The sequence below is a fragment of the Rhinoderma darwinii genome, chromosome 13, assembly GCF_050947455.1.
Source record: "Rhinoderma darwinii isolate aRhiDar2 chromosome 13, aRhiDar2.hap1, whole genome shotgun sequence".
Taxonomy (NCBI): domain Eukaryota; kingdom Metazoa; phylum Chordata; class Amphibia; order Anura; family Rhinodermatidae; genus Rhinoderma; species Rhinoderma darwinii.
In genome coordinates, this window is record NC_134699.1 from 44,553,612 (window position 1) to 44,581,083 (window position 27,472).

The 27,472-nt window shown below is 41.2% G+C and overlaps 2 protein-coding genes across 6 annotated transcripts in view; one reads left to right on the forward strand and one right to left on the reverse strand.

Moving 5' to 3' along the window:
- SMIM5 (small integral membrane protein 5) overlaps positions 1-26,267 on the forward strand; it is a 27,465-nt gene extending 1,198 nt beyond the window's left edge. Inside the window, exons 1-3 of one of the 2 annotated variants that reach the window (XM_075845782.1) lie at positions 166-245; positions 25,390-25,540; positions 25,644-26,267. In XM_075845782.1, the coding sequence (XP_075701897.1) occupies positions 25,414-25,540; positions 25,644-25,741 (225 nt within the window). In that variant the 5' untranslated portion in view covers positions 166-245; positions 25,390-25,413 and the 3' untranslated portion in view covers positions 25,742-26,267. Of the gene's footprint in view, positions 1-165; positions 246-25,389; positions 25,541-25,643 lie in introns of those variants that run through there. The other variant, XM_075845781.1, reaches the window with a different exon arrangement.
- Positions 1-27,472, reverse strand: part of RECQL5 (RecQ like helicase 5) — a 123,082-nt gene that overhangs the window by 38,692 nt on the left and 56,918 nt on the right. The window lies entirely within an intron of this gene.

Here is a 27,472-nt window from a genome sequence, read left to right on the forward strand (position 1 = left end):
TTTTCACAGTGATTAAATCCCTCAAACCGTCCCAGCTGATTTACCGGAGCTCCAGCACTTACACACAGAGGGACAGGCCTCTTTCCCTCCCCTTTTAGGAAAGCTGTAAATCAAAACCTCCCATCTCTAAGGCAACAGTGCGAGTCAGGCATTGCTATGGGCACAGAGAGCTGTCAGGGAGCACATACCAGCTATGGGCTACATGGGGTGAAGGAGGACAGAGCAGTGCTGGACTAAGTGCAGGGGTAAGACTTCTATACTATGTGCATTCTGCTACTTTTTTACTTCTAACAACCTCTAGGACAAACACAGACTTCACTTACGCGTTCTTCCACTCTGAGAATTTTCACTTGGAGTCTTTAATGTAAGAAACCGGTTACAAACAGAAAGCACCAGTCCTGCTGCATGAAGTTCAGCTTGTTTCTGGTCTTTCCAACTTGGAGAAGCTTCACAAATCCATAGGTAGTACTGTGCAGTTGTGATGTAGCAAGGCTAAACTTGCCTTAACTTTTAAGCTCTGGATCAACTGTACATTATAAAACTAAGATAATAAATTAACTGCAGTCCTATGTAAAACCACAGATAACACATTGTGTTAATCATTAAGGGTTGTTTCAAATAAAAAAACGTAGCTGTTAAACACTAGGTTCCTAAGTGGTCTAAGTGACGTTACAGTAAGGGTGAAATCCCCAAGATATAAGTTGTGTGGTATGTGCCCTGTGTGGACAAGGCTAAGGCTCCACAGCATAGTCTGTGAGTTGTACTAAAATCGTGATCACGTTGCAACTTTAGTGCTTCCCCATGGGAAAAGGTGACCTTGCGACTAGGGGAAATATTCTACAACATTTTTTCAATGGTTGCAAGGTAGCTTTTAACCATAGGGCAACAATGTGGTTGTGCAATATTGTCACAATTTCTATAATATTTATAACAATGTTTCTCGATCACGATAAAGGTCTCATATACTGTTACATAAAATGATAAATATGCTAAACCACCAACATTCCCCTGCAGTAGGTGCACCATACAGTTCTGCCATGTGCATAAGGCCTTACTACATACACATATATATATATATATATACACATACACACACACACGTATACATATATACACACAAATACACACTACCGTTCAAAAGTTTGGGGTCACACAGACAATTTTGTGTTTTCCATGAAAACTCACACTTATATTTATCAAATGAGTTACAAAATGACTAGAAAATATAGTCAAGACATTGACAAGGTTAGAAATAATGATTTTTATTTGAAATAATAATTTTCTCCTTCAAACTTTGCTTTCGTCAAAGAATGCTCCATTTGCAGCAATTACAGCATTGCAGACCTTTGGCATTCTAGCTGTTAATTTGCTGAGGTAAATCGGGAGAAATTTCACCCCATGCTACCAAAAGCCCCTCCCACAAGTTGGATTGGCTTGATGGGCACTTCTTGCGTACCATACGGTCAAGCTGCTCCCACAACAGCTCTATGGGGTTGAGATCTGGTGACTGCGCTGGCCACTCCATTACAGATAGAATACCAGCTGCCTGCTTCTTCCCTAAATAGTTCTGGCATAATTTGTAGGTGTGCTTTGGGTCATTGTCCTGTTGTAGGATGAAATTGGCTCCAATCAAGCGCTGTCCACAGGGTATGGCATGGCGTTGCAAAATAGAGTGATAGCCTTCCTTATTCAAAATCCCTTTTACCTTGTACAAATCTCCCACTTTACCAGCACGTTTTGCGGGTACTATTTAATAAAGCTGCCAGTTGAGGACCTGTGAGGCGTCTATTTCCCAAAATAGAGACTCTAATGTACTTGTCTTGTTGCTCAGTTGTGCAGCGGGGCCTCCCACTTCTCTTTCTACTCTGGTTAGAGCCTGTGTGTGCTGTCCTCTGAAGGGAGTAGTACACACCGTTGTAGGAAATCTTCAGTTTCTTGGCAATTTCTCGCATGGAGTAGCCTTCATTTCTAGGAACAATTATAGACTGTCGAGTTTCACATGAAAGCTCTCTTTTTCTAGCTATTTTGAGAGTTTAATCGAACCCACAAATGTAATGCTCCAGATTCTCAGCTAGCTCAAAGGAAGATCAGTTTTATAGCTCCTCTAAACAGCAAAACTGTTTACAGCGGTGCTAACATAATTGCACAAGGGTTTTCAAGTGTTTTCTAATCATCCATTAGCCTTCTAACACAGTTCACAAACACAATGTACCAATAGAACACTGGAGTGATGGTTGCTGGAAACGGGCCTCTATACACCTATGTAGATATTGCATTAAAAACCAGACGTTTGCAGGTAGAATAGTCATTTAGCACAGTAACAATGTATAGAGTGTATTTCTGATTAATTTAATTATATCTTCATTGAAAAAAACTCTGCTTTTCTTTCAAAAATAAGGAAACTTCTAAGTGACCCTAAACTTTTGAACGGTAGTATATGTATATATATATATAAACAAATCCAATACACAGGTCAGCACTCCAAGATAAAGTGTAAAATGAGGATCCTTTATTCACCACAAGCGCAACGTTTCAGCCCTGCTCAATGGGGCCTTTCTCAAGCGATACCAAACGTTGCGCTTGTGGTGAATAAAGGATCCTCATTTTACACTTTATCTTGGAGTGCTGACCTGTGTATTGGATTTGTTTGTGGATTTGTGACACTGGTCGTGTGTCTGAACAGGGACTTGCACCCCACACTGGAGGAACGGTGCTGCTTTTACTTTACTAGCTTATATATATATATATATATATATATATATATATATATACATACACACACATACACAGATATACACACTCACATTAACCCCTTAATGACCAGCCTATTTTAAACCTTAATAACCAAGCTATTTTTGCCGTTTTTCTATCGTTACATTCCAAGAGCTATAACTTTTTAGTTTTTGCATCGACATAACACAATAGCCTTATTCAGCGGTTCGTTACGATTGCAGCAATACCACATTTATATTGCTATCTTATGTTTTACTACTTTTACACAGTAAAAACAGTTTTTTCAAAATTATTTGTTTTTGTGTCTCAATATTTGAAGAGCCGTAACTTTTTTATTTTTTTGCCGCTATCAGCACCACTAGCGCTCGTCTATGCAGTTTCCAGCATGGCTCAGTGCCTGATGAAGGTCACTTCGACCGTAACGTCGCACTCTGCCACTGGCATTAAAAACAAAAACAAAATAAAAATACCTTTGTTTCATAATTGCTGTGCCGGATACTCTTTTATATTGTACTTTATGTTAGTGAAAAAATTTGGCTGATAAATTCATTATTTTGTGAAAAACATCAAATTTTAGCAAAAATTAGCATTTTTCTAAATTTAAATGTATTTGCTTGTAAAACAGATAGTATAATACCACATAAAATAGTTACTAGTTAACATCCCCCATATATCTACTTTATGTTTGCATCATTTTTTTTTCACGTCCTTTTATTTTTCTAGGACGTTACAAAGCTTAAAACTTTAGCAGCAATTTCTCATATTTTCAAGAAAATTTCAATAGGCCATTTTTTCAGGGACCAGTTCAGTTCTAAAGTGGCTTTGAAGGCCTGCTATATTAGAAAGTCCCCATAAATCACCCCATTTTGAAAACTGCACCCCTCAAGGTATTCAAAACAGCATTCAGAAAGTTTCTTAACCCTTTAGGCGTTTCACAGGAAAAGGCAAAGTAGAGGAGAAATTTGCAAATTTCATATTTTTTGCCGAAATTCATTTGTAATAAAAAAAAAATCTGTAACACCGAAGGTTTTACCAGAGAAACACAACTCAATATTTATTGCCCAGATTCTGCAGTTTTTAGAAATATCCCACATGTGGCCCTAGTGCGGTAATGGACTGAAACACAGGCCTCAGAAGCAAAACAGCACACAGTGGATTTTGGGGCCTCCTTTTTTTAGAATATATTTTAGGCACCATGTCAGGTTTGAAGAGTTCTTGTGGTGCCAAAACAGTGGAAACCACCCAAAAGTGACCCCATTTTGGAAGCTATATCCCTCAAGGAATTTATCTATGGGTATAGTTAGGATTTTGAACCCACAGTTTTTTTGCTAAATTTATTTGAATTAGTATGTGAAGATGAAAATCTGCTTTTTTTTGTGAAAAAACGTAGACATTTTTACATTTTGCAAGGAATAAAGTAGAAAAAACACTCCAACATATGTAAAGCAATTTCTTCCGATTATAGCAATATCCCATATGTGGTAATAAACTGCTGTTTGGACCCACAGCAGGCCTCAGAAGAGAAGGAGCACCATTTTGATTTCTGATTTTGCTGGAATAGTTTTCAGTGCCGTGTCGCGTTTGCAATGCACTGGAGGGATGAAAACCGTGGAAACCCCCCAATAGTGACCCCATTTTGGAAACTACACCCCTCAAGGCATTTTTCTAGAGGTATAGTTAGCATTTTGACCATACAGTTTTTTTGCAGAATTTAGTGGAATTAGTCTGTGAAGATGAAAATCACCTTTTTTTTCTGTGGAAACAGATTTTTTTCATTTTTACAAGGAATAAAGGAGAAAAAGCACCCCAACATTTGTAAAGCAATTTCTACCGATTACGGCAATACCCCATATGTGGTCATAAACTAATGATTGGACCCACAGCAGGGCTCAGGAGGGAAGGAGCACCTGTTGGATTTTGGAGCGCAGAATTTCCTGGATTGGTTTTCAGTGCCATGTCGGGTTTGCAACGCCCCGGAGGGACCAAAACAGTGGAAACCCCCCAAAAATCACCCTATTTTGGAAACTACACCCCTCAAGGAATTTTTCTAGGGGTATAGTGAGCATTTTGACCCCACAGGATCTTTTTTAGAGCTAAGGTGACAAAAAAACAGCGTTTTTGGTGCTTTAAATTCTTTATTTCTTACAGCGTTCACAAGGCGCAATAAATTACGTTTTTCTTTATTCTATTAGTTGGTACAATTACGGCGATACCATATGTGTATAGTTTTTTTACGTTTTGCAGCGTTTGCACAATAAAATTACGTTTCTATAAAATAATTTATTTTCTGAGACACCCTATTCTGTGCCGTAATTTTTTTATTTTTTAGTCAAAAAAGCTGTGGGAGGTCTTGTTTTTTGCGGGACGGGTTGTAGTTTTTATTGGTACTATTTTGGGGTAAATGCAACTTTTTGATCACTTTTTATTCTATATCTTGGGGAGGGGTGGTGACCAAAAAATAGCGATGCTGACATAGTTTTCCGTTTATTTTGTTTGCGGCATTCACCGTGCTGAAAAAATAACATTATAGTTTCATAGTTTGGGTCATTACGAACACGGTGATACCAAATGTGTGTACTTTTTTTTTTAATGTTTTCATTTTTTCCCTATAATAAATGACTTATTATAGGAAAACAAAAACTTTTATTTTTAACTTTTATAAAACATTTTTATTAACTTTTTTTTTACTTTTTACACTTTCTTTTTTTTACCTGCAGCTCTGATTGCTGCTAGAATACATTGCACTACCTAGGTAGTGTAACGTATTCCAACTGTCACTGTGACGTCACAGTCACTCTGACAGTAAGTCTACGAGTCTGGTCCTCATAGGCTTCCATACATGGCAGACCCGGAGGCCGTTGCTTGGCCTCCGGATGCCATCACAAGCATCAGCAACCCCCACAATTGCATGGGGGCTGCTGATGTGCTACAAACCCCCTAAATGTGGTGATCGCAATCGAGCACCACATTTATCGGGTTAATTGCCGAAATCAGCGGCGATGAGCCGCTGATCGGTAACACTGGAGTGTCAGCTGTCGGGGACAGCTGATCTCCCAGTTCCCAATGCACACCTTGTCGTCGACAGTGTGCATCGGGAACGACACAGTGACTTCCTGTCACTCTGACAGGCAGCCTATCAGGACCAGCCGAAGTTTGGCTTCCGTTTGCCATACTAACTATCGGCAAATCCCGCGATTTCAGACCGGGGTCTGCCGATATGCTAGAAACCCCTAAAATTCGGCGATTGCAACCGATTGCCGAATTTAAGGGGTTAATTCGCCGAAATCAGCGGCAAAGGACCGCTGGTCGGCAAGAGTGGAGTGTCAGCTGTAGGTGACAGCTGACCTCCCGGTTCCCGATGCACACTGTCGCCGACAGTGTGCACCGGAAAAAACTCAGTAACTGTACGTCCTCGTGCGGGAAGTAACCTCCCGCAACGACGTAGTTACTTACTCGTGCGGGTAGGGGTTAAATAGGTCTGTCTTGTTTGCAAACAAAGTGGGATAGACTGCTGTAACTAACCCCCCTATGAATGCCAGCCCAGTGCAGAGAATTGAGGGAGCAGCTGCAGCACAAGGCTGTTTAGTGGAGCTCTGAGTAACAGGTGCTGCTATTCATTACCAGTAACCATATGACTGTAATCATGGCTACACTAGCCAAGATGCATTCCCGTGGGTAACAAACACCACCCACTACAAACCAAGCTATCCGATGCTAGGACCCATTCATTAAAACTGAACAGCTGAAGAGTAACACACTCCTTGCCTCTGGGGAAATGCAGCGTCCCATGCAAAGTACTGCAAGAAAAGACAAAAAAAGAACACAGGCTATGTAAGAGATTGGAGCCGAGGAGAAGGGAGAGAAAAACAGTAATGAACGGAAGAAAATTGTGCAGAATACAATTCTTGACCTATAACTGGGTTGGGACCCTATTTCGAGCACCCGAAGAAACTGGTGCTGTCTGAACACAACCATAGGAAGAAAATAATCATTTACGACTGATCAGAAGAACATGCTGTGTTTATATGAGCATACATATAACAATATGGCAATTTCCAAAATTATTTTGTTCTATGAAATGTGCCATTATTGTGCAGAAGTAGAACATAAGAAAAAAGACAGACCTAAAAAAAACACGAAAAAAACCAAATGGCGGAACTGCTGTGTTTTTTTTCCCCAAAATGGTTTGTCCTGCAAAAAACAAGACTTCCTACAGCTACATTGACGGAAAAATGAAAAACGCTATCGATCTTGGGATGTGACAACATAAAAAAACATAAAAAGATGCATTGTCCTAAAGACCCCAAATAGGTTGGTACTGAAGAGGTTAAACAATGTCATTATGAGAAAGTCCAGAGCACGGACAAAGCGTTGTTGAAATATATATATATATATACACACACACACTGTGTGCATAATTATTAGGCAAATTAGTTTTTTGACCATATCATCCTTTTTATGCATATTTTCCAGCTCCAAGCTGTATAAACTTGACGGCTTATTGGATTGAAGCATATCAGGTGATGTGTATTTGTGTAATGAGGAAGGGTGTGTTATAAACCAGTCTTTGGGGGATGTAATATTCTTAATTTTCATGTTGTGAATCAATCTCCCATGCCATCTATAAAAGGGTGAGGTGTTATGAGTTATGTTTTAAAGCCCGTGCATCGGGTAAATCTCCCGGACTGCGGGGGATAATCAGGATGTCCTTTCCCAGAGACATAATCACATTAGTTTACATGTCAAAACAAGGACCACATTTGTCTCTGTGGGGCTCCCATCACACCTGGGTGCTAATAGAGTCAATGCTTTGGAAGCCAGACTCCAGTACCCACGTCTACAGAAATGGCTGTATGGTACAAAAGAAATATAATCCTTCAAAGCCCCCCTGTCATAATTCATCTTGTATATAACCCAGCTAGGTGTACAGGATCCAGGAACTCAGACGCTCCTTGGGTCTCAAGCGCAGGGATTCTCGGCCATGAGAAACCCCAGAACTGAATGTTGGTTACAATTATTAATATTTCAGTCATGTTTGGTATGCCAAGGTTGGTAAATATATGCCTGGGAACTTGTCGGACATAGTATCTCGCTACGAGATTCATATAAGGAGTTACGACAATTAGAATGGTGTTTGGCAACTTTCCCTGTTTTGCATGTAATTAGCCATCCTCCTCCCACCTAACCAGGAGGAGGGGTGAGGGGTCTTATTTGGACCCTTTATAATGGCATACCATGAAATACAGTGTCAGACCACAGGCGATGCGACCACATTGCAGGTCTGTCCACCTTCAAGCTGTTCTCCTCAGCGGGATCCCTAACCTATCAAATACGTAATAGGTCTGTTATTCTTTGCTTTATTCCCTTTTATTTTGTAACTGTTTTGCTTATATGTATGTCGTTTTATTTACATAATTGTTGTAACCTTTTTTGTAAGCACTGTACTTTCGTATATTAAACCTTAAAACTAATAAGTTTGTTCCTTGCTGCTCTAAACCTACCCACAACCTCGAAGAGGAGAAGCATAACCTGTTGAATGATATTTCGATTCAGTGTGTGCCTGTGTGGACGTGTGCGTTACCAGGAGGAGGCTCTGGACGGCCTAATACGGCAAGTGGTGGCAGCGTTTTGCGTGGATGTGTGAACTAGTTTTGGGGAGTGCTTAACTCATTATTAGCCTGTTGTGATAGGCGCGTGTAAGAGTGAGAATGGACAAGCGGAGTTTCCCTTTACAGTAGCATCCAAGTCATGTGTGCCGGGAGTGGTGTTCGTGACAGTTTTTATTGTGCAAACATAGGAAAACATAAAACCTTTACATATTTGGCATCCCCGTTTACGCCGCATATTGAATTTATAATGAAAAACACAATGCTGGAATAGCGGTTTATTTTCAATTCTCTACTAAAATGAAGTTAATAAAAGTTAATCAATATATTATATGCATCCGAAAATGGTGCAATTGAAAAATATAACTCGTCCCGCAAAAAAACAAGGCCATACATGGCTATGTCGATGGAATAAAAAAAATGTTATGACTCTTGGAATGAGGCAGTGAAAAAACAAAAATGAATCCTTGGTCAGTAGCGCGCAAATAGGCCTGGTCATTAAGGGGTTATCTGGGTTATTGAAATTGATGGCCTATCCTCAGGGAGGAGTCACTTTAATTTTTCAATCCCCCTTCCCCAAAAAAGTTAAGCAATAAGTCCCATGTACCCCAAAACGATAACAATGAAAACAAGCAAAAAACAAGCCCTCATTCGACTACATTTACGAAGAAATAGAAGATATGACGTTTGGAATGCGACAATTGAAAAACAATTTTCTTTTAGAAGTGTTTTTATTGTGCAAACGTAGTAAAACCGAAAAAATTATACATATTTGGTATCGCCATAATCGTATCAATGAATTGCGTACATTTTAAATGCAAAAAAATAATTGCTGTTTTTTTGCCATCCCCCCAAGCAAAAAAAGTTAAAGTTAATCAATACACTATACAGATGTAGCCATCTTTATCATTAAATACACAGTAGCAAGGAGCTTTAAATTGACTTTTTCAATGGCTTTTGTTGTGTGATATCACGGGGAAGCAAGTAATCAGAGAAAAGTTCAACTTGGATACATCCGTATGTAACTCAAAATGTTGCCATGGAAGAATACAACTTATCCCGCTAGAAATAAGCCCTCCAGCTATGTTGATGGAAAAATAAAAAAGTTAATGCTCTTTAAAGGAGGCTCTGTCACCAGATTTTGCAACCCCTATCTGCTATTGCAGCAGATAGGCGCTGCAATGTAGATTACAGTAACGTTTTTATTTTTAAAAAACGAGCATTTTTGGCCAAGTTATGACCATTTTTGTAGTTATGCAAATGAGGCTTGCAAAAGTACAACTGGGCGTGTTGAAAAGTAAAAGTACAACTGGGCGTGTATTATGTGCGTACATCGGGGCGTTTTTACTAGCTGGGCGTTCTGACGAGAAGTATCATCCACTTCTCTTCACAACGCCCAGCTTCTGGCAGTGCAGACACTGCGTGTTCTCGAGAGATCACGCTGTGACGTCACTCACTTCCTGCCCCAGGTCCTACATCGTGTCGGACGAGCGAGGACACATCGGCACCAGAGGCTACAGTTGATTCTGCAGCAGCATCAGCGTTTGCAGGTAAGTAGCTACATCGACTTACCTGCAAACGCTGATGCTGCTGCAGAATCAACTGTAGCCTCTGGTGCCGATGTGTCTTCGCTCGTCCGACACGATGCAGGACCTGTGAGTGACGACACAGCGTGATCTCTCGAGAACACGGCTGTGTCTGCACTGCCAGAAGCTGGGCGTTCTGAAGAGAAGTGGATGATACTTCTATACACAACGCCCAGCCAGTAAAAGTAGTAAAAACGCCCCGATGTACGCACATAATACACGCCCACTTGGACTTTTACTTTTCAACACGCCCAGTTGTACTTTTGCAAGCCTCATTTGCATAACTACAAAAATGGTCATAACTTGGCCAAAAATGCTCATTTTTTTAAAATAAAAACGTTGCTGTAATCTACATTGCAGCGCCGATCTGCTGCAATAGCAGATAGGGGTTGCAAAATCTGGTGACAGAGCCTCTTTAAATGTGACAATGAAAAAACAGAAAACATTGATTGGTCATTAAAGGCTATGTGTTTTTTTTGTACACTTTTTGAGATACAGCTTCTATGTATCGTGGATACATAAAAGCTGTATCTCAAAAAGTAAACATTTTTTTTAGTAAAACCAATTAAAATTACTAATTTGGAATTACCCTGGGATATCAAGGAGATCTCCACTGGCAAGGCCCCCGGGACCCGTTGGCTTTACACTCAACTATTATAAACACTTCCTCTCTACCCTCTCAGATGGTTTCCTACGTGCCTTTAATGCCCTGACTTAAGATTATTTAATGCCAAGAGACACTATTTTTGCTCTTATAACGGTGATTCCCAAAGACGGCAAGGACCCGACTTGTTGTGCCAGTTACTGCCCTATCTCCCTACTAAATGTAGATGCAAAATAGTTTGCTAAGATACTGGCCTCCAGACTTACACCCCATCTTCAATCACTTAAAGATGTAGATCAAGCCGGTTTCCTTCCTTCACTGCATTAGGAGGGTTAACACCACGAGAGCACTGGACAGCATTTCCCACTCTCACTAACGAAATACCCCCATGTTACTTCTCTCTACTGACGATGAGAAAGCGTTTGACAGGGTGGATTGGGAATTTCTTGCTCATTCCCTGAAACATGTTGGACTGGGTTACTCCATGCTCTCGTGGATCTGATCTCTTTACTCAAACCCCAATGCTTCGGTTAAAGTTAATGGTTTTTACTCAGACCCTTTGCCTATACGAAATGGTACACACCAGGGATGCCACCTCTCACCCCTCCTCTTTGTCCTTTCCCTGGAACCTTTCCTTCACATTTACATAGCATCTCTGATATTTCTGGACCGTCCGTCGGCCCACGTCAACATCAGGTAGCAGCCTACACAGACAAACACTGGCTCTCTTAGCAATCCCCATTTTCCCTCCCTAACATCATGGAAGAGTTACACATGTACAAATATTTATCTAACTTTAAAATACATTTTCAGAAATCTGAGGCCCTCTCCGTTGCTCTCTAAATCCACTCTCTCCAGACTCGATACTAATTTCCCCTTGAAACTGGCTCCTAATGCGCTTAAATATCTCGGCATCAGGCTCCCTGCTGATCTTTCGCATTATACTATCCTCCCTTATTGGCCACTATTAAAATTGGACCTCGACTCCTGGTGAAACGGCTTTTTCCCCTGGTTCAGTAGGTGCAGGATCATTAAAATGAATGCTCTGCCTCGTCTTTTGTATCTCTTTCAGGCACTACATATCCACATCCCGCTTGCCTTCTTTCAATCCCTGCGATGTGTTTGGTCTAAATTTATTTGGCAACCTGGTTCAGCATGTCTAGCTTGGTCCATCCTCTCACTCGGGAAGGAATCAGGGGGAGTGGCATTTCCGGACCCTTATAATTAATATACAGCAGCACATCTTACGAGAATAATTGACTGGTGCCAGCATTCTTCACAAAAATGATGGATAACAGTAGAACAAGCATCCAGATCTACGCCCCTCTTTAACCTTCTTTGGCTCACCTCCCCAATTGATGTTGCCATTCGCTCGCATGTGACAATTGGACAAATGTTGCGTCTTGCTTCCTACTTTTTCGCCAAATTGGAACTCTCTCCCTCTCCTTCAACCTTATTCCCTATTCTGGGTAACCCTGCTTTTCCACCGGAGTTAGCGGGTGGATGTTTTGGGGATTAGATCAGAGGAGGAAGATTTCAGGTCAGACACTTCTTGAAAGATTCTCAATGGGTGTCGGGACCCTTGCTTACTAACCCACCAGACCTACTCCCCCCCCTTAGATTCTTGGCACCTATCTCAACTTACACATTTTCTCTCTTCGCTACAACCCTCGACACGCACAGATCGTGCTCTTACTTAGTTTTAAAACACTGTGCTCAGCTCAGGGTCCCGTACAACGTTCACTCTCCATGACATATCAGTCCCCCCCGGTGGACTGGCATCCCCCCGTTCATCTCAAAATGGGAGAGAGACCTCCAGACATCTTGGACTGCAGAGGACAAGTCAAAGATTTTAACCTTGACACATAAATCTACCAACAAATTACAAAATACTTTCTCGTTGTTATAGAGTGCCAACAGTATTACATAAGATATTTTCTGCAATCTCCCACCTTTGCTGGAGGCGTGGAGTGGAAGATGACACGCTTTTTCATGTGTTCTGGTCTTGTAGTCTTCTCTCTTTGTTATGGAAAGAGGTTCACTCCATTACGTCAAAAGTGACTGGATAAAACTTGACTTATGACAGCAACATCCCCTTGCATAAATACAAACACTCGCTTTCGAGAAATCTCTTGAATGCAGCGAAGAGATGTATCCCTGCCGCATTGGAAATCTACTACTCCACCAATCATTCCTCAATGGTTCTCTGGAGTTAGCGAAATAATGCGTATGGAACACCTGACCACTTTTAGGAGGAAACAAAATAGAAGCAGTTGATAAAATGTGGTCCTCCTGGCTCCACTTTATCTACTATACTGAATATACTCGTTTCACTGATGCCCAGGCCTGATTTCTCTACCATCTCATTCTCTAACTACGTGAGTGATACACCATTTGATATATATATATACACCCTTATTTTTTCTCTTCCCCCTACCCTTCTCCTTTTATATCTGTTTGTTTCTTTTAGCTCTATCATAACGATTTAATATCTATTCAGATAGCATGAGCTACTTGGACTGTAAACGGTTGTAATATTTGTTATACATGATATGCATCTCATACCATTTGATATTTTCTCCTGACTTAACATACTGTTGATGTTGTCATGCTTATGGTGTAATAATCACGAGTCATGTTCACCTTTTTGTTTTTTTATTTGTTTTTCTGATATGTTTACTGCAAAATTGTAAACCCAATAAAACATTTTTATTGTAAAAAAAAAAAATTATTAAAAAGCTGTTTCAGATACCATGATAAATTTTTTTATCTAAAAAAAAAAAGTTTGCAAAGGTTTACATAGCCTTTAAGGACCAAAATAGGCTGGTCATTCAAGGGTTAAACTAATGTGTATTAAGACGACAGAAAATAAAGAGAACAGGAACAAACAGGGAAGCTTATTCCAACTTTTACTTGTCCAGCATTCCCACTAAATACAGAACACATGGAGGACATGGGGAAGGGGGGTCTTAAGCTCTGTTCACATCTGCATTGTGGCTTCTATCTATAACGGAAGCCACAGTGCTGTGACAGATCCTTCGCATGACGTTGCCATTTTTCTCGTAAAAAAAAAACAAAAAACGTGCTGTAGCACCATCTTCCCCTCCAAAAAAAACAAGCCTATGGAATCTGTGATTTCCCCAATTGGCTACAATGGTGGGAAAAAATTACTTTTTTAAAAAAATGCATCCGCAATTTTTTGCAGAAACAGTATAAAGAACATTTCAGACGGTTATGTACAGACGGCAAATCCGTCATCTATTCACTGACGGATCTGTGGCAGAAATCCGAGGCTTGTTCGTATTTTTGCCATGGATGTGCAGTTTGACGTGCGTCGCATCTGCATGTGGATTAGCCACATTTCATGAAAAAATTTCCACCACGTCTACACAGAGACGGAGATTCACCAATGGGAGGCAGATTTCTTACACGGTTCTCAGCGTGAATCCTGGAACATGTGAATGGGGTCTTAAGCGGTTTAAAAAAAAAAATAGAAATGCTACCTCTATCGCTGCAATTTTTTTTTTCTACAGCAATAGGACCATTAGAGGATGTAAGCATGTAAATACCAACAAGTAAGATGTTTTGCCATGCACCTACCCACCCTCATCCTCACGGGGAGCAAGTACCTGTTAGGCCTCATTGGACTCTCAGAACCTGATGGCCGTGTTCGGTCTGTGATATACGGACCGTGTGTCAGTTGTATTTCCTGGACCAACGACAGTTCAGGGAACCGGGCTCCTAGTATCATAGTTACTAATGATGCTGGGAGTCCCTGCCTCTCTGTGGAAATACTGTCCTGTACTGCAATCATGTTTTCAGTACAGGACAGTATTCCTGTGGAGAGGCAGAGACTCCTAGCATTATAGATAACTAGGATGCTTGGAGCCCGGCTCCCTGAACGGTGGTCGGTCTGGGAAATCTGGCAAACATACGGTTCGGGAAATACTGAAAACATACGTTCCGTATATCACGAACCAAATAGAGCCGTCTGAATGAGGCCTACAAAAATAAAATCCTCAGGTCTCGGAAAACTCCTTTAGGCCAGGAACACACACACAGTTTTGATGTAGTATTTGTGGCAGTTCTATAAGCCAAAGACAGAAGTAGATGTGAAGGAAAGAAGATAGGCCAGTCTTTACTTTATAACTTCCCTTCCTTTTAGATGCACATCTGGCTTTGGCTAATAAAACTGCGCCAAAAACTACATCAAAACGGTGTGAGTGATCCTGGCCTTAATTAATCTTCTGTCAGGATGTTAACAGTTGCATGCAGCCATTTCTTCGTTAAATTTGTATTTGGGAAAACTGGGCGATAATATAACAACCTTGTTCGAGCAGCTATGGTAATCAACTCAGTCGGAGAACAGAATGTCAACTCTGGCTAGAAGGTATGAGTAGGAGCTGCGTGCTCGAAACATGTAAGCAGGGAATGTTTATATCTTGACTGCGGAATAAGGAATTGCAACTAGGAGTGCTGGATCTTCTCAGGTCTTTGATGTTAGCCCTGCCAGTAATTCTAATAGTCATAACCACTATTTAGTTATGGTTCGTTGAGCATTAATTCTATATTTCGCTAACCAGTTCATAAATCTGTTTCATCTTTATTGGGTTGAAGGCACAACTAACTGGTATATCTGTACCTAGTCATGATGACCTGGTGAACTATTTATTGACACGTCATTATTCCTCCATAGAAAAGGTTTTCATAGGGTCACAGATCTGTAGTGATTGATTTAATTGGAAGGGTGATCCCCATCCAAAATATTAGAAAACGTAATTTTTTCAGCGACATCTAATTCTCTATACAGGAGTAAAGCTGCGTATCGGTGAGACGTCTTTTTTTTCTAATCACAGACAAGCCTTTTAATGATGAGAAATGATTGATAAATTGATCATTAATGTAATTGTTGCTTGGTTGGAAATGTATCATTATTATTTGGTGGGGGTCATAATTTATTTTATGATAAATCATCCTGTCTAAATGCAGCTTATCCCAACAACGTCAGCACATTTTGCCAATTCCATCATGCAGCCAACAACATTGTATATAATATGACAGTGTTACGTGTCAGCGATGTGACACACAGCAGTATCTAAAACATGAGCTAAAACTCATGACTTCCTCCAGTCACAATGGTAAGAATGCAAGTGTAGTTCTGTTGGCATCATTACACCTAGCAACGAAGCAATTCTGACCATCAACACCTCCAATTACCATCACCAGGTACAGGAATAACCGGAAGTCATCAAATCACGTCATATAATTACCAAGAGCTCTGTATTAATAATAGATGGCTCATAGACGTATACCCTTTGTTTATCCAGCGTAAATGAGGCCAATGCTTGTTTACCAGTAACTGATATTGTAGGACTGGTTTTATGTATTTGATTCCATTTATTTATTTAGCATCAGGCCCTGTCCCCAATGGAGTTCATAATTTAATGTATAATTCAGGCATACAAACATATACATACTAGGGTCAAAATCAAAGAAAGCGATTACGCTTACAATATCATTTTTGGGTTTGGCACATAGCCCAAGTAACTAGGGAAACCCAAGCAAGCTTAGGCTAAATTGCAGTACTCATCCCCAAAACCTGGTGCTGTCGACACTATAATCTATGGATATTAGCAAGGAAGGAGACATTATTTTAAAAGGTCTACAGAACTTAAAAGGGGTTGTACCAGTTAGGAAAACTAATGTCTGAAAAGAAAGTCTCCCAAACCCCATCCAATTCAGCGGATATAACCATCGGAGGTTTTGTGGGCAGCCAAACACTTTGCTGCTGCAGGAAACATGTAGTATTACACAGAGCCCACTGAAATGAATAAGTGAGCAAGTAATAAATGGTCACGCCGAGCCAAGTCCACCAGAGCAGAGCGCTCATTACAAGTACTCGTCCACAAGTTGTTTTTTTTTTCTTTCAATATGTAACTTAGTTTGTATTACTTATTTTGCATTAGTAATAAATAAACAAGCCCTCTATGTAACTAATGCGTTGGTGCTCGAGTATCTTCAAGCATATGACTAGTGCGATCACTATGCACATCACGATCTCTCTTCAATGCTTAAGTCAACATAAGGGTCGTATAGATCATTTCAAGATTGAAGGACATTGTGCATGCTGCATTTGAACATAGAGCAGTTTAAAGGGCACCTACTTTTATTTTTAACTTGAATGCGTCTGTAATTGTTCTACTTCCTTCTCATGACAGATGCACTTTAAAGACGGGCATCTAAGATTTTCATAAAGAGTTAAATGAATTAAACGAGTTGTATGAGATTAGGAAGGTTCTGTTTTTTTATTCCAGAAACAGTACCACTCTTGTCCATGGGATGTGTTATGTCTGGTATTGCAACTAACTCAAGTGAATAGGGTTGAGCTGTAATACCTGACAATGGACAAGAGTGGCTCTGTTTTTTTGTGGATAAAAAAAACCAGCATACCTTATTTTTTTTTAATCTCCTAATCTCTTACAACCCCTCAAAAGGTGTTGCTGAGATTTGGACACATTCCCAAATAGCAACAACCTGTAAGAAATAGGAAAAGATTAATAATGTCTGCTCCTGAACCACAAGGCCTTTCCAAAAGGGCATGGACTAGGACTCAGTGACTATGCATTCATACTGTCCATAGTGACATTAGTCCCATGGCAGAATTTCACTATGTTCACTTACAAAGCTATCATGAGCCAATAGAATATTACAGCTATGTACAGATCGGAACACGTATGTGACCACTGGATATCATGCACTGAACTGATCAGTTCAACCAAGATAGCATGTGTTAAAGCCACTGACCACCAGGTCTAGGGCACTAAACCTCTGGTACACCAGGGTCAGGAGAGTGTGGTGCATTCCTATCTACAAGCCCATCAGAAAGTATACACATCCTCACTGGTTGACTTTAACCTACACTATAGGTTTATGTCATTTACTGTGACACAAGCTGGAAGTAAAATTAATTTACTTTATATGTATTGCCAAAGTCTACATAATTATAGAGAATGCCCAGCCACTTGTGTAGCTTGGTCAATAGTTTGCAGTCCCTGCTGATCACGTTTTGACTGAATTGAAGAAATTGTTGCTCATGCTGATATTTGGACTACTAGTAGTGCTTTCTCAAGGGGGTTTTACACTGGGCAATTAGCGGGCAATCAAGCGTTCATAGAAAGCATAGAATGCTCATTGCTGATAATTGCCCTGTGTAAAGCCTCTTGCACACGTCCGTTGTGCCACTCAGGCCGCTTTTGACGCCATCCGAGTGGCACCCGATAGTCTTCACGGACCCATTAACTTTAGCGGGTGAATTGGGTACGTGAAAAATAGTCTGAGTCTCCGATCCGAAGAAAGATAGAACATGTCCTATTTTTCCTCGGGTCACTGATGGGACTCAGATGGCACACCCGGTTGTGTGCATGAGGCGTAAACAGGGCAGCGATCAGCAGGTGAACGAGAAAACGTTCATCTGCTAATCGTATTGCTTTAAAAAACTGAAATATCGTTGTTAGCAGCACATCTTTTGTAAACAGGGAGACGTGCTGCAGACATGATAATAATGTATGGGGACGAGCGATCGGAGTGACACGTGCTCGTCCCATACATAGCTCTTTGTGACAGGAGCAAATGAGTGCCGATCAACGAGCTGTCTTGTTGATCGGCGCGTTGCACCGGCCAAAATTTGCCAGTGTAATAGGGCCTTTAAAGGGGTTATCCAGTCAAAAAAATTGATGGTCTGTCCTCAGGATAGGCCACCAATATGTGATCGGCACCCAGCACCCCAACTGATCTGCTGTTTTGAAGAGGCTGCAGCCCTTGTACCACGCTGCTTTCTCTTCATTTCCTTGACTGCTCACACTGTGAATTACCGACACACTTGTAGCAACGGCTCACAGAATTACAGCCTTCTCCTATTAAAGTCAATGGGAGAAGGCTGTAATACTGTGAACCGCCATTACAAGTGTGATAGTGTGATTTCTTATAGATATCTATTGATCGCTCGGCTTTCTGAGGGCACAGAACTCATTCTAGTGCATCTCATGCTTTGTTTTAGCAATCGGTGGGGGTCTCAGTGCTCAAAACTCCACTGATCAAAACTTCTGACATGTCATTACGACATGTGAAAAGTTTTTTAAAAGTTTAGTTACCCTTTAAGTAATCTAAGCCAATGAAGCAGAGCATTTAGTAAATGAAATACCATACTTCTGCTGCTATCCTATTCATATCATAAACTGGGGAGCCAGGGGACAATAAGGAATATTTGGGTATTAAAATTACCCATGGTTGAGTGAGGATCATTAAATCTGTGACAAAGGCAATAAAATATAAAAATGACACCTAACCAAAGACAGTGGGCAAAATAAAGAGGTTACCGAGTGTTGATGAGAAACTGGTTTGTACATTCTAAGAGCAAGTCCTCAGACACAAGTGAGTACAAGCACATAAAGTCAGTGACACACCAGCAAGGCCAAGTCTGGTACACTCCAGGCAAAACCAATACACTGTTTTAAAAGGAACCTGTCACCAGCATTACACCTTTTAAATCAGCAATACCTAGTGGAAGTGGGTGAAAATTATAGGTTACATAAAAAATGATTTATCTTCTAAGTAGGCTTTGTACCTTTAGTATTCAATTTGCTAGTGTTCCTGTGTCGTATGCTAATGAACATAAGAGTCCTACCTTCATTCCTCAAGCCTTTCCAGGTTAACCCCCCCCTCCTTACTTTTGATTGACAGCTCCTCGCCTCCCCCAGCACACACGAAATCTCGCGCTTGCGCATCGATGTCCTGTTCTGCTGCATGCGCACAACAGGACATCAGAACGGCACATGTGGAGTAACTAGATTTGAGACCTGGGCGAAGAAGGAAAGGGTATCGTACCACACATGACAGGCACATGCGCGATCTCAAACGAGATTTTGGCATTCAGGGAGGGCCGGTTTTCGGCGATGGGCGAGAATAAGAAAAGGAACGAACGAGACTGCCGGATTATTAGCATAAAAGGCACAAACTGTATGCAGACCGTTATTTACGGTCGGAGGAGGAGTTTAGGAGAAGGGATAACGGCAATGAACTTTTGACAGCAGCAGCCAGTGAGTGGTGAGGAGAGTTTAATAGATCAAATGCTGGTGACAGGTTTCCTTTAAGCCAGAGGTCTCAAATACGCAGGCCGCATGCGGTCCCTGAGGCTATCATCTGAGGATCGCGAGACACAGAGCCGCTAGTATAGGCTCTGCTCCGGGACTCTGCGGAATCCCCTGACATCACTGTCCATATATGTACAATGATGTCAGTGGCTTCCCTAGAGCCGGAGTCCCGGGCAGAGCGCTAGTATAGGCTCTGCTCCAGGACTCTGGGGATGCCTCTGACATCACTGTCCATATTTGCACAGCTATGTCAGGGGCTTCCCCAGAGCCGGAATACCAGAGCAGAGCGCTAGTAGTAACAAAAACGCTGTGATGTCACTTCCTCCCGCAGGTCCTTCACCAGAGCGACGGAAGACTGAACAGACATCTCCTTCAGCCGCTGCAGATTCAGATAAACGTCCTGGCACGGCTGGAGGCAATGTCTCTTCAGTCTTCCGTCGATCCGGTGAAGGACCTGCCAGAGGAAGTAACATCATAGCGTGATCTTGTGAGATCACGCTGTGCTGTAAATCAAACTGGGCTAGAATGAAGAGAAGTGCATGACGCTGATTGGTCAGCGTCATACACTTTTCTATACAACGCCCACTTGGTGAATAGAAAAAAAACACCCAGTTGGGCATTTAGAAATAATTTGCACATCTCGAAAAATGTTTATAACTTGGTCAATAAATAAATGTTATTTAAAAAAAAATAAAAAAAACAGTAGTTATCTACATCAGCGCCTATTAGATTAGGTAGGAGATAGGGAAGCTATAAACTGTGCCTCTTTAAACTAGCTGGGCATTTAGAAAAAATTTGCATAAATTGAAAAATATTGTTAACTTGGTCAATAATAAACATTTTTATTTTTTTTTAAACAGTAGTTATGTACATCAAAGAACCTATTTGATTAGGTAGGAGATAGGGAAGTTATAAACTGGTGACAGAGCCTCTTCACATCACCGTTCATTTCCGTTCCGGGGTTCCGTCGGAGGGTTCCGTCGGGTGAACCTCGCAACGGAAAGTGAAGCACAGCTTCCATTTCAGTCACCATTGATCTCAATGGTGACGGAAACATCGCTAATGCTTTCCGTTCGTCGCCATTCCGGCTGGTTTCCGGTTTTCCGATGGAATAAATAGCGGAGTCGACTATTGCTCCTTTGCTTCTGAGGCTGGTGTTTCAGTCCATTAGCGCTCTAAGGCCACATGTGGGATATTTCTAAAAACTGCAGTATCTGGGCAATAAACATGGAGTTGCATTTCTTGGGTAAAACCTTCTGTGTTACATTAAAAAATGTATTACAAATTAATTTCGGCAAAAAAAAAAAAATTTGTACATTTCACCTGTAGTTTGCTTTAATTCCTGTGAAACGCCGCCTAAAGGGTTAATAAACTTTCTGAATGCTGTTTTGAATACTTTGAGGGGTGCAGTTTTAAAAATGGGGCATTTTATTGGCACTTTCTAATATAGAAGGCCCTCAAAGCAGCTTCGGAACGAAACTGGTCACTGAAAAAATAGGCTTTTGAAATTTTCGTGAAAATCTGAGAAATTGCTGCTAAAGTTCTAAGCCTTGTAATGTCTCGGAAAAATAAAAGGACGTTCAAAAAATTACGCAAACATAAGGTAGACATATGGGAAATGTTAACTAGTAACTATTTTCTGTTTTACAAGTAGATACATTTAAATTTAGAAAAATGCAAATTTGTACAAATTTTCTGTAAATTTTGGTGTTTTTCACAAATAAATATTGAATTTATCGACCAAATGTTTTAACTAATTTAAAGTACAATATTGTGTTTCAGAAATTATATTTATTGGATTCTCAAGATGGATGCCAGAGGCTATATGTGCTGCACATATAGCCTCTGGCATCCATCTTGAGAATCCAATAAATATAATTTCTGAAACACAAGCAAGGTGTGCCGACTACAATTCTTAACCTACATCCGGGTTGGGACCCTACCTCGAGCACCCAAGGATACCGGTGCTATCTGAACACACCATAGATTAAAGTACAATATGTCACGAGAAGAAAAATCTCAGAATCGCTAGGATAGGTAAAAGCATTCCCAAGCTATTACCACATAAAGTGATACATGTCAGATTTGAAAAAATCATCTGTGTCCACAAGGCCAAAACAGGCTGTGTCCTAAAGGGTTAAGGTCGCTATGACAACCTGTCTAGCTTCTGGGTGGTTCTTTTTCCCTTGAGCCTTTCTCTCTTCTCTGTTCTTTTGCCAATCAGCTGTGGGGTTGTATTTATACCTGTCTTTTACCTCCTGTCTTTGCTTGTAAATTTTCCTATCTCCTGGTTTCTGATCGAGTTCCTAACTGGTCCTGCATTTCTGAACCTCGTGTATACAGACCTCGGCTTGGCTAACCCTCCACTTACTGATAATGATTATCCACTCCCGAATGAGGGCTTGACCGTGGCTCGTCTGATAACCTCTACTCCGTTTCTGGACTTTCAGTTAACCTACTGGCTGTCTGGTTTCCAGCTCAGGTTTGCCTGCATTGCATCTCTTATCCAAAACTACACTCTGTTAAGACAACCTAGGTTCTAAGCAGCAAAGTTCATCCCAACTTGCGGTCGGCTCTGGCGAACACCTTAGAGTAGCCTTAGACACTGTCGATCAGAGTGATTATGGATTTGAGGTTGCGGGTTTACGTGCACGCTCTCTCCGGGAAGACTCCAGCAGCCTTGTGGTATTGCTCCACTTTCATTTCCATAACAGCGTGTCTGAGCTGGAAAGAACGGAACCTGAGATGAGTCGGAATCTGGTGTTTGAAGTTAAGTTGTGCGAAGGTAGCTACCCTATCCTCCACTACCACATCCTCCAAGGTTAATATACCCAGGGTTGCCCACTTATTAAGGTTAGGAAGTCCTCTTGGCTGCGGTAGAAACGGGTTTTACCAAAGCAGAGTCTTAAGTGACCAGGACGCCTCCTCGGACGTAAAGAGCAGCATTGATCTCTGCCAAACCTTCATAGTCTGCATTAGGAGTTTAAGTGTGTGTCCTGGGGCAGGGTGTCCGTTTATAAATAGAGTTTACTAGGGCTTTATAGGAACCGAGAAGCGAAGCTTCCAGCACAGTACAGGGATTAAAATGTCTGTGTTATCCAGCACCAAACATACACCAGTTGGCTGGCAAGAAAGTAGATATAGGTTCGGGAGGGCCAGCCCACCCTGCTCAGTGGGTAGTTGTAATGTGCCCAGAGCGATTCTAGGAGTACTCCCTGCCGAAATATAAAAATCGAAGATCTTTATCAATATTGGAGTACAGTGATAACGGTAGCCATACTGTAGAGTTAGGAAAAAGGTACAAGAAATCTAGGCAGGGACCAGCAAAGAGAGCCCACAGGGGTAATTGGAGTAAGAAGCATGGTAACCATGCCTAACCCATGGTCGTGAAAGAGCTTGCAATTTGGAACCAAGTAAATGGGTCTCTTGTATAAGTATTAATTTTGTAGATTGTATGTAAAGAGAAAATTAAAAACTAGGGACCTTTTAAATTTGTCATTAAGCCCTCTCACGTTCCAGGAGATAATTTTAAGATGGTGCAGCGTCTCCATGGGTAATATTAAAGTCAGTATAGATCTGGAGTACCTCAACATACAGGGGTTAAATACAGAAGTTGTGCCCTTTTTGGGAATCTCCAAATCTAGCACTCCCAGAGATCATATCACCAGTTCACATGGTCAGAGAAATTATATATAGAAAAGTGCGAAAGGCAAAAAACAATTAAACCAAACCAAAACCCACCCTACCTATCCCCCCAAACTTGAGAAATGTTTCATTTCCAATTGCAGCAAGTAGGAAAAAACATAACTGAACTACAAGGTATGCTTAAACGGTTAGCGGAAGGGGGCAACCCCCTTCCCCTAGAATGCAGCAAGGATTCTCCCATAAAACTAATATGCTCAATAAAGCTGCAGCTTGGAAGACAGGAGTATTACGGTAATATAACCAAGTCCTGGTATATCTCCCGACACTCATCACAACTGAAGACATCAGAAGGAAACTCCAAATCTTTACCGAAAAGTAACGTTAACATCATATTGAATGGTGTAGAGCAATTTCCCTCTGTTATATTTCCTAACAGCATAGGGAGACATGGTACGACAGGAGTAAAGAGATTACAGTCCATGATATATATCCATGTTCTGGCATATCTCCCAACACCCATCACAACTGAGGACATCGGCAAGGAAACTTCAAATCTTTACAGAGGAGCAAAGTTAGGAAGATGTTCCATGGCGTAGAGCAATTTTCCCGTTATATGTCCTCACAGCATAGGGAGATACAGAATCATAGGAGTACAGAGACTGGAGTCCATGACGTTCAAACCAGGCAAAGACGTCTTTTGGCTTGTCCAGGAATATTGCAGAGCAGTTGTGCACCAATCTGAGTTTGGAGGGGTATACCATAGAATGGACTATTTGTTTCTCCCTAAGGCATTTCTTGGCCTTTGTAAATCACTGCCTCTGTTTTTGTACCTCCAACGAATAATCGGGAAAGACTCACATCCTGAGTGGTATGTTTCAAAGGCCCCTGTTTCCTTGCAAGATCCAGCAATTTATCTCGGTCTTTCAAATTTAGAAACTTTGCAATAAAACTACTTAGATCTAGTTGGGATTCGGTGCCCATGTTTCACACAGAACATAGGAGAAAAGGTATCCCCAAATGTCGATTTGAGATAATTTTCCAAGAATGCGGCAGGGTCTGGCTTTTTCACTCCTGCAGACAGGCCGATGAAGTGGATGTTACATCTTCGCAGACTGTTGCATTTTTAGAGTATCGACCCTTGATCTCAGAGGAGTCACTACATCTTCCAAGTCAGAAACACGCCTCTCAGACTCTTTTGAGCAGTGTGTACGTCAGCTCTGAGAAGACCAAAGTCCGTCTGAAGGGCATACATTTTTTAAGTTAGAACCGTATGAGATTCCGTAATAGCCTTCAGCACATCTAAAATGGAGGGTTCGGGAGGAGAGTCGACAGGAGTGGAAGGAGAGGTGGAGGCCTCAACATGCGGGGCCCAGATGTAGGACCAGTGGACTTATCCATCTTGTCTGTAATTTTAGACTGTTTGGAGGGGGCCATTTTAGGAGTACCTCGGGTAGTAGGATAGTGTAGGGACGGAGAATCACCTCATATAAGTGCACAGACAAACAGAAGTTAAAGTATTATAGGCATAGGGAAGGGGGGAAGATCCTCCATGCGTCTCATTATATCCAGATTACATCTGTGCAGTATAGGGAGGAACAGCAGGGCGGTCGTAGCGCACCCAAAATGTCAGCAGCAGCAAGCTGCTAAAGTCACTCACCACTCCCACAGTGGCGGCTGCGTCCGCAGGAGCTTCCTTTTCTCAGTGTCCTCTCTGTTGTGGCCTCATGCCTCAGCCAGGTGACATTATTGCATACCACCCAATACAGGGCTTAAAATGATCACAGGCCTCCGATGGTGATGAGCACTGGAACCCCGCGCAGAGGAGGATTCGAACGGATGACGGGAGCCTCAGCTAAGCACGTCCGTTCAGTGCTGCGTTCCTCTAATTGCCATGCTTGGAGTTGTGAAGGAATTGTTTTTATCTTAATAGGAGGCAACTGAAACTCTTGATGTACGTGTATCTTTTTTTTAAACTTTAGGAACTATATTACTTTACGAATGCAAAATGTATTGAAGCTGAAAGAACCCCTTTAAATAAAAATTTATTAACTCTGTTTCATCCGCAGACTGCAGTCATTCCAATTGTCACAATGTCTTCCCAGGATGTAAAAGAAGAGCTGCAGAACTTAGGAGAAAAACTTCTTGTAAAATTAAAGCAAATACCTCAGGCAGACACTGTGGAGATTATTTCCTTCACCATCATCCTCGTCTTTATCGGTACGTACACACTTTGTATCCTCTTCATCAAAGTAGTCCGTCTATAAATCCTCATGATATTAATTCAGTGTTACCATTAGGACTTGTCTGTTTTCTTCTCCAGGTGGAGTACTGTTGATGGCTATTCTTGCTTGTTCTTTCTGCTGTTGCGGCAATAACAAGCGCCGCGTTAGGAGGGTACAGCCAAAACCCGAAGTGTAGAAGCCAATAAAGAGTCCATAATCTAGGTGCCTTACCTTCCCAACTAGATAAATAAATCTAGTGGTGAAAAATACATGTGGATTGCCAAAGGACAGCAATGGACTGTGTTTATTTATAGAGACTTAGACTGGATGTATGGAAATAGCGCACTATGCTCTGGATAAAGACTTGGAAGGAGAACTCTATACTTCCTGATGAAAAGAAACAGACAAGCATCACAACCTCCCTACTAACCGCGAAGACAGAGCATTCTCTTGAAACATGATTTCATGATTCTTACTACTCAGGTTAAGCCTACATAATGCCAATTCCCATCTATGTTATAAACCAAAAAAATGTAATACATTGTAGAATAATAGCTGGGTTAAAAACATGGGAGCAAAACACATATCATAACAGAGTAATCCACACTTACTCACCTCATAACATGTACTTAGACAATAAAGCCAGCCACAGTAATTGTGAGAAGAAAAAAAAACAGGGTCTTATGACTATTTCATCACTAAGTACCCGTGGTCACTGGCTACTTATGCAGCTTACTGCACCAGTTAGAATGGAAATTATACTATTAAAGCGGTCATAAGACTATGCACAGAACTGAAAGTAAAAAATACTACTACTGGAGTCATGTAAAAATTGCAAATGTTCGCAAACAAAAACCAGAGGACAAAAGAAGTAGCTCGTAGAAACGTTTCATATTCCAGCTATCACTTTTCTAGTGCATGTAATGTCACCGGCACTAGAAAAATGATAACTGGAATGTGAAAAGCAAATTTTTTTTTGAGCATGTGCTAGTTTTCTTAAATAAGACATGCAAAACTCGATGGACCTCATTATAAGTTAATGGGTTTCGTCGAACGCAGTTGGCATCCATCATGTGATGGATCCAGCTATGCATTAAGTTGTTTTTTTTTAAATAAAAACCACGATGCAGGTGTAAACAGCGCCTTACAAGCAGTAAGAGCCTTCAAAAAGGCAGTCAAAAATGCTAACAAAGTACAAGTTTTTTTTTGCTTTTTTTAAATCCCAGAAAAGTTCTGTGTTTGAAGCAAGTTCTGGACTATCACATGCCAGATGCAAGGAGATATAAGGATTAGTCCCTACTTAAAACATTTATGCATATCCACATAAATGTCTAAAAAAAATGCAGGTCCACCCTCTGGGACCTGCACCTATATCTAGAGGGGGGACACTCGACTCCTATTCTGGCTGGTGAGGCAGCCCTATCCGGCCAGGGAATGAATGGATATGTGGCCACATACATGTGCGTCTCTCTTTTCATTCACTTCAATGGGAGGTACGGAAACAGCTGAGCAAGCTCACCAGGCAGGACGGGGGTTGGGTGACACCTGTCCTAGAGATGGTTCTCTGTAAATAGGTTCTGGATTTTTTACTAATCTGACAATTACATCTGAACAGACTTGATACTACTTAATGAGGAATATTTAGAAATTACGACAGTTTTATAACAATGGCATAAAAATATTCTAAAGAATGCCAAACCCCTCACCGCTTTTTCAGCCACTTACAAATTTTCTGGTAGAAATTGGTTCAGAGTGCACTAGACCAGAGGAGGTGCACGAATAGGGTCCCAACCCAATCGTATTAGAAAAAGTATTCGGCACACAAAATTGTAGGTTTTAAATTCTTTGAATTTATTGCATTAGATGCCAGGGGTTTGGTGCGTGCAACGTTTCGGTCAAGGGACCTTCGTCAGGCACTTGTTCCCAC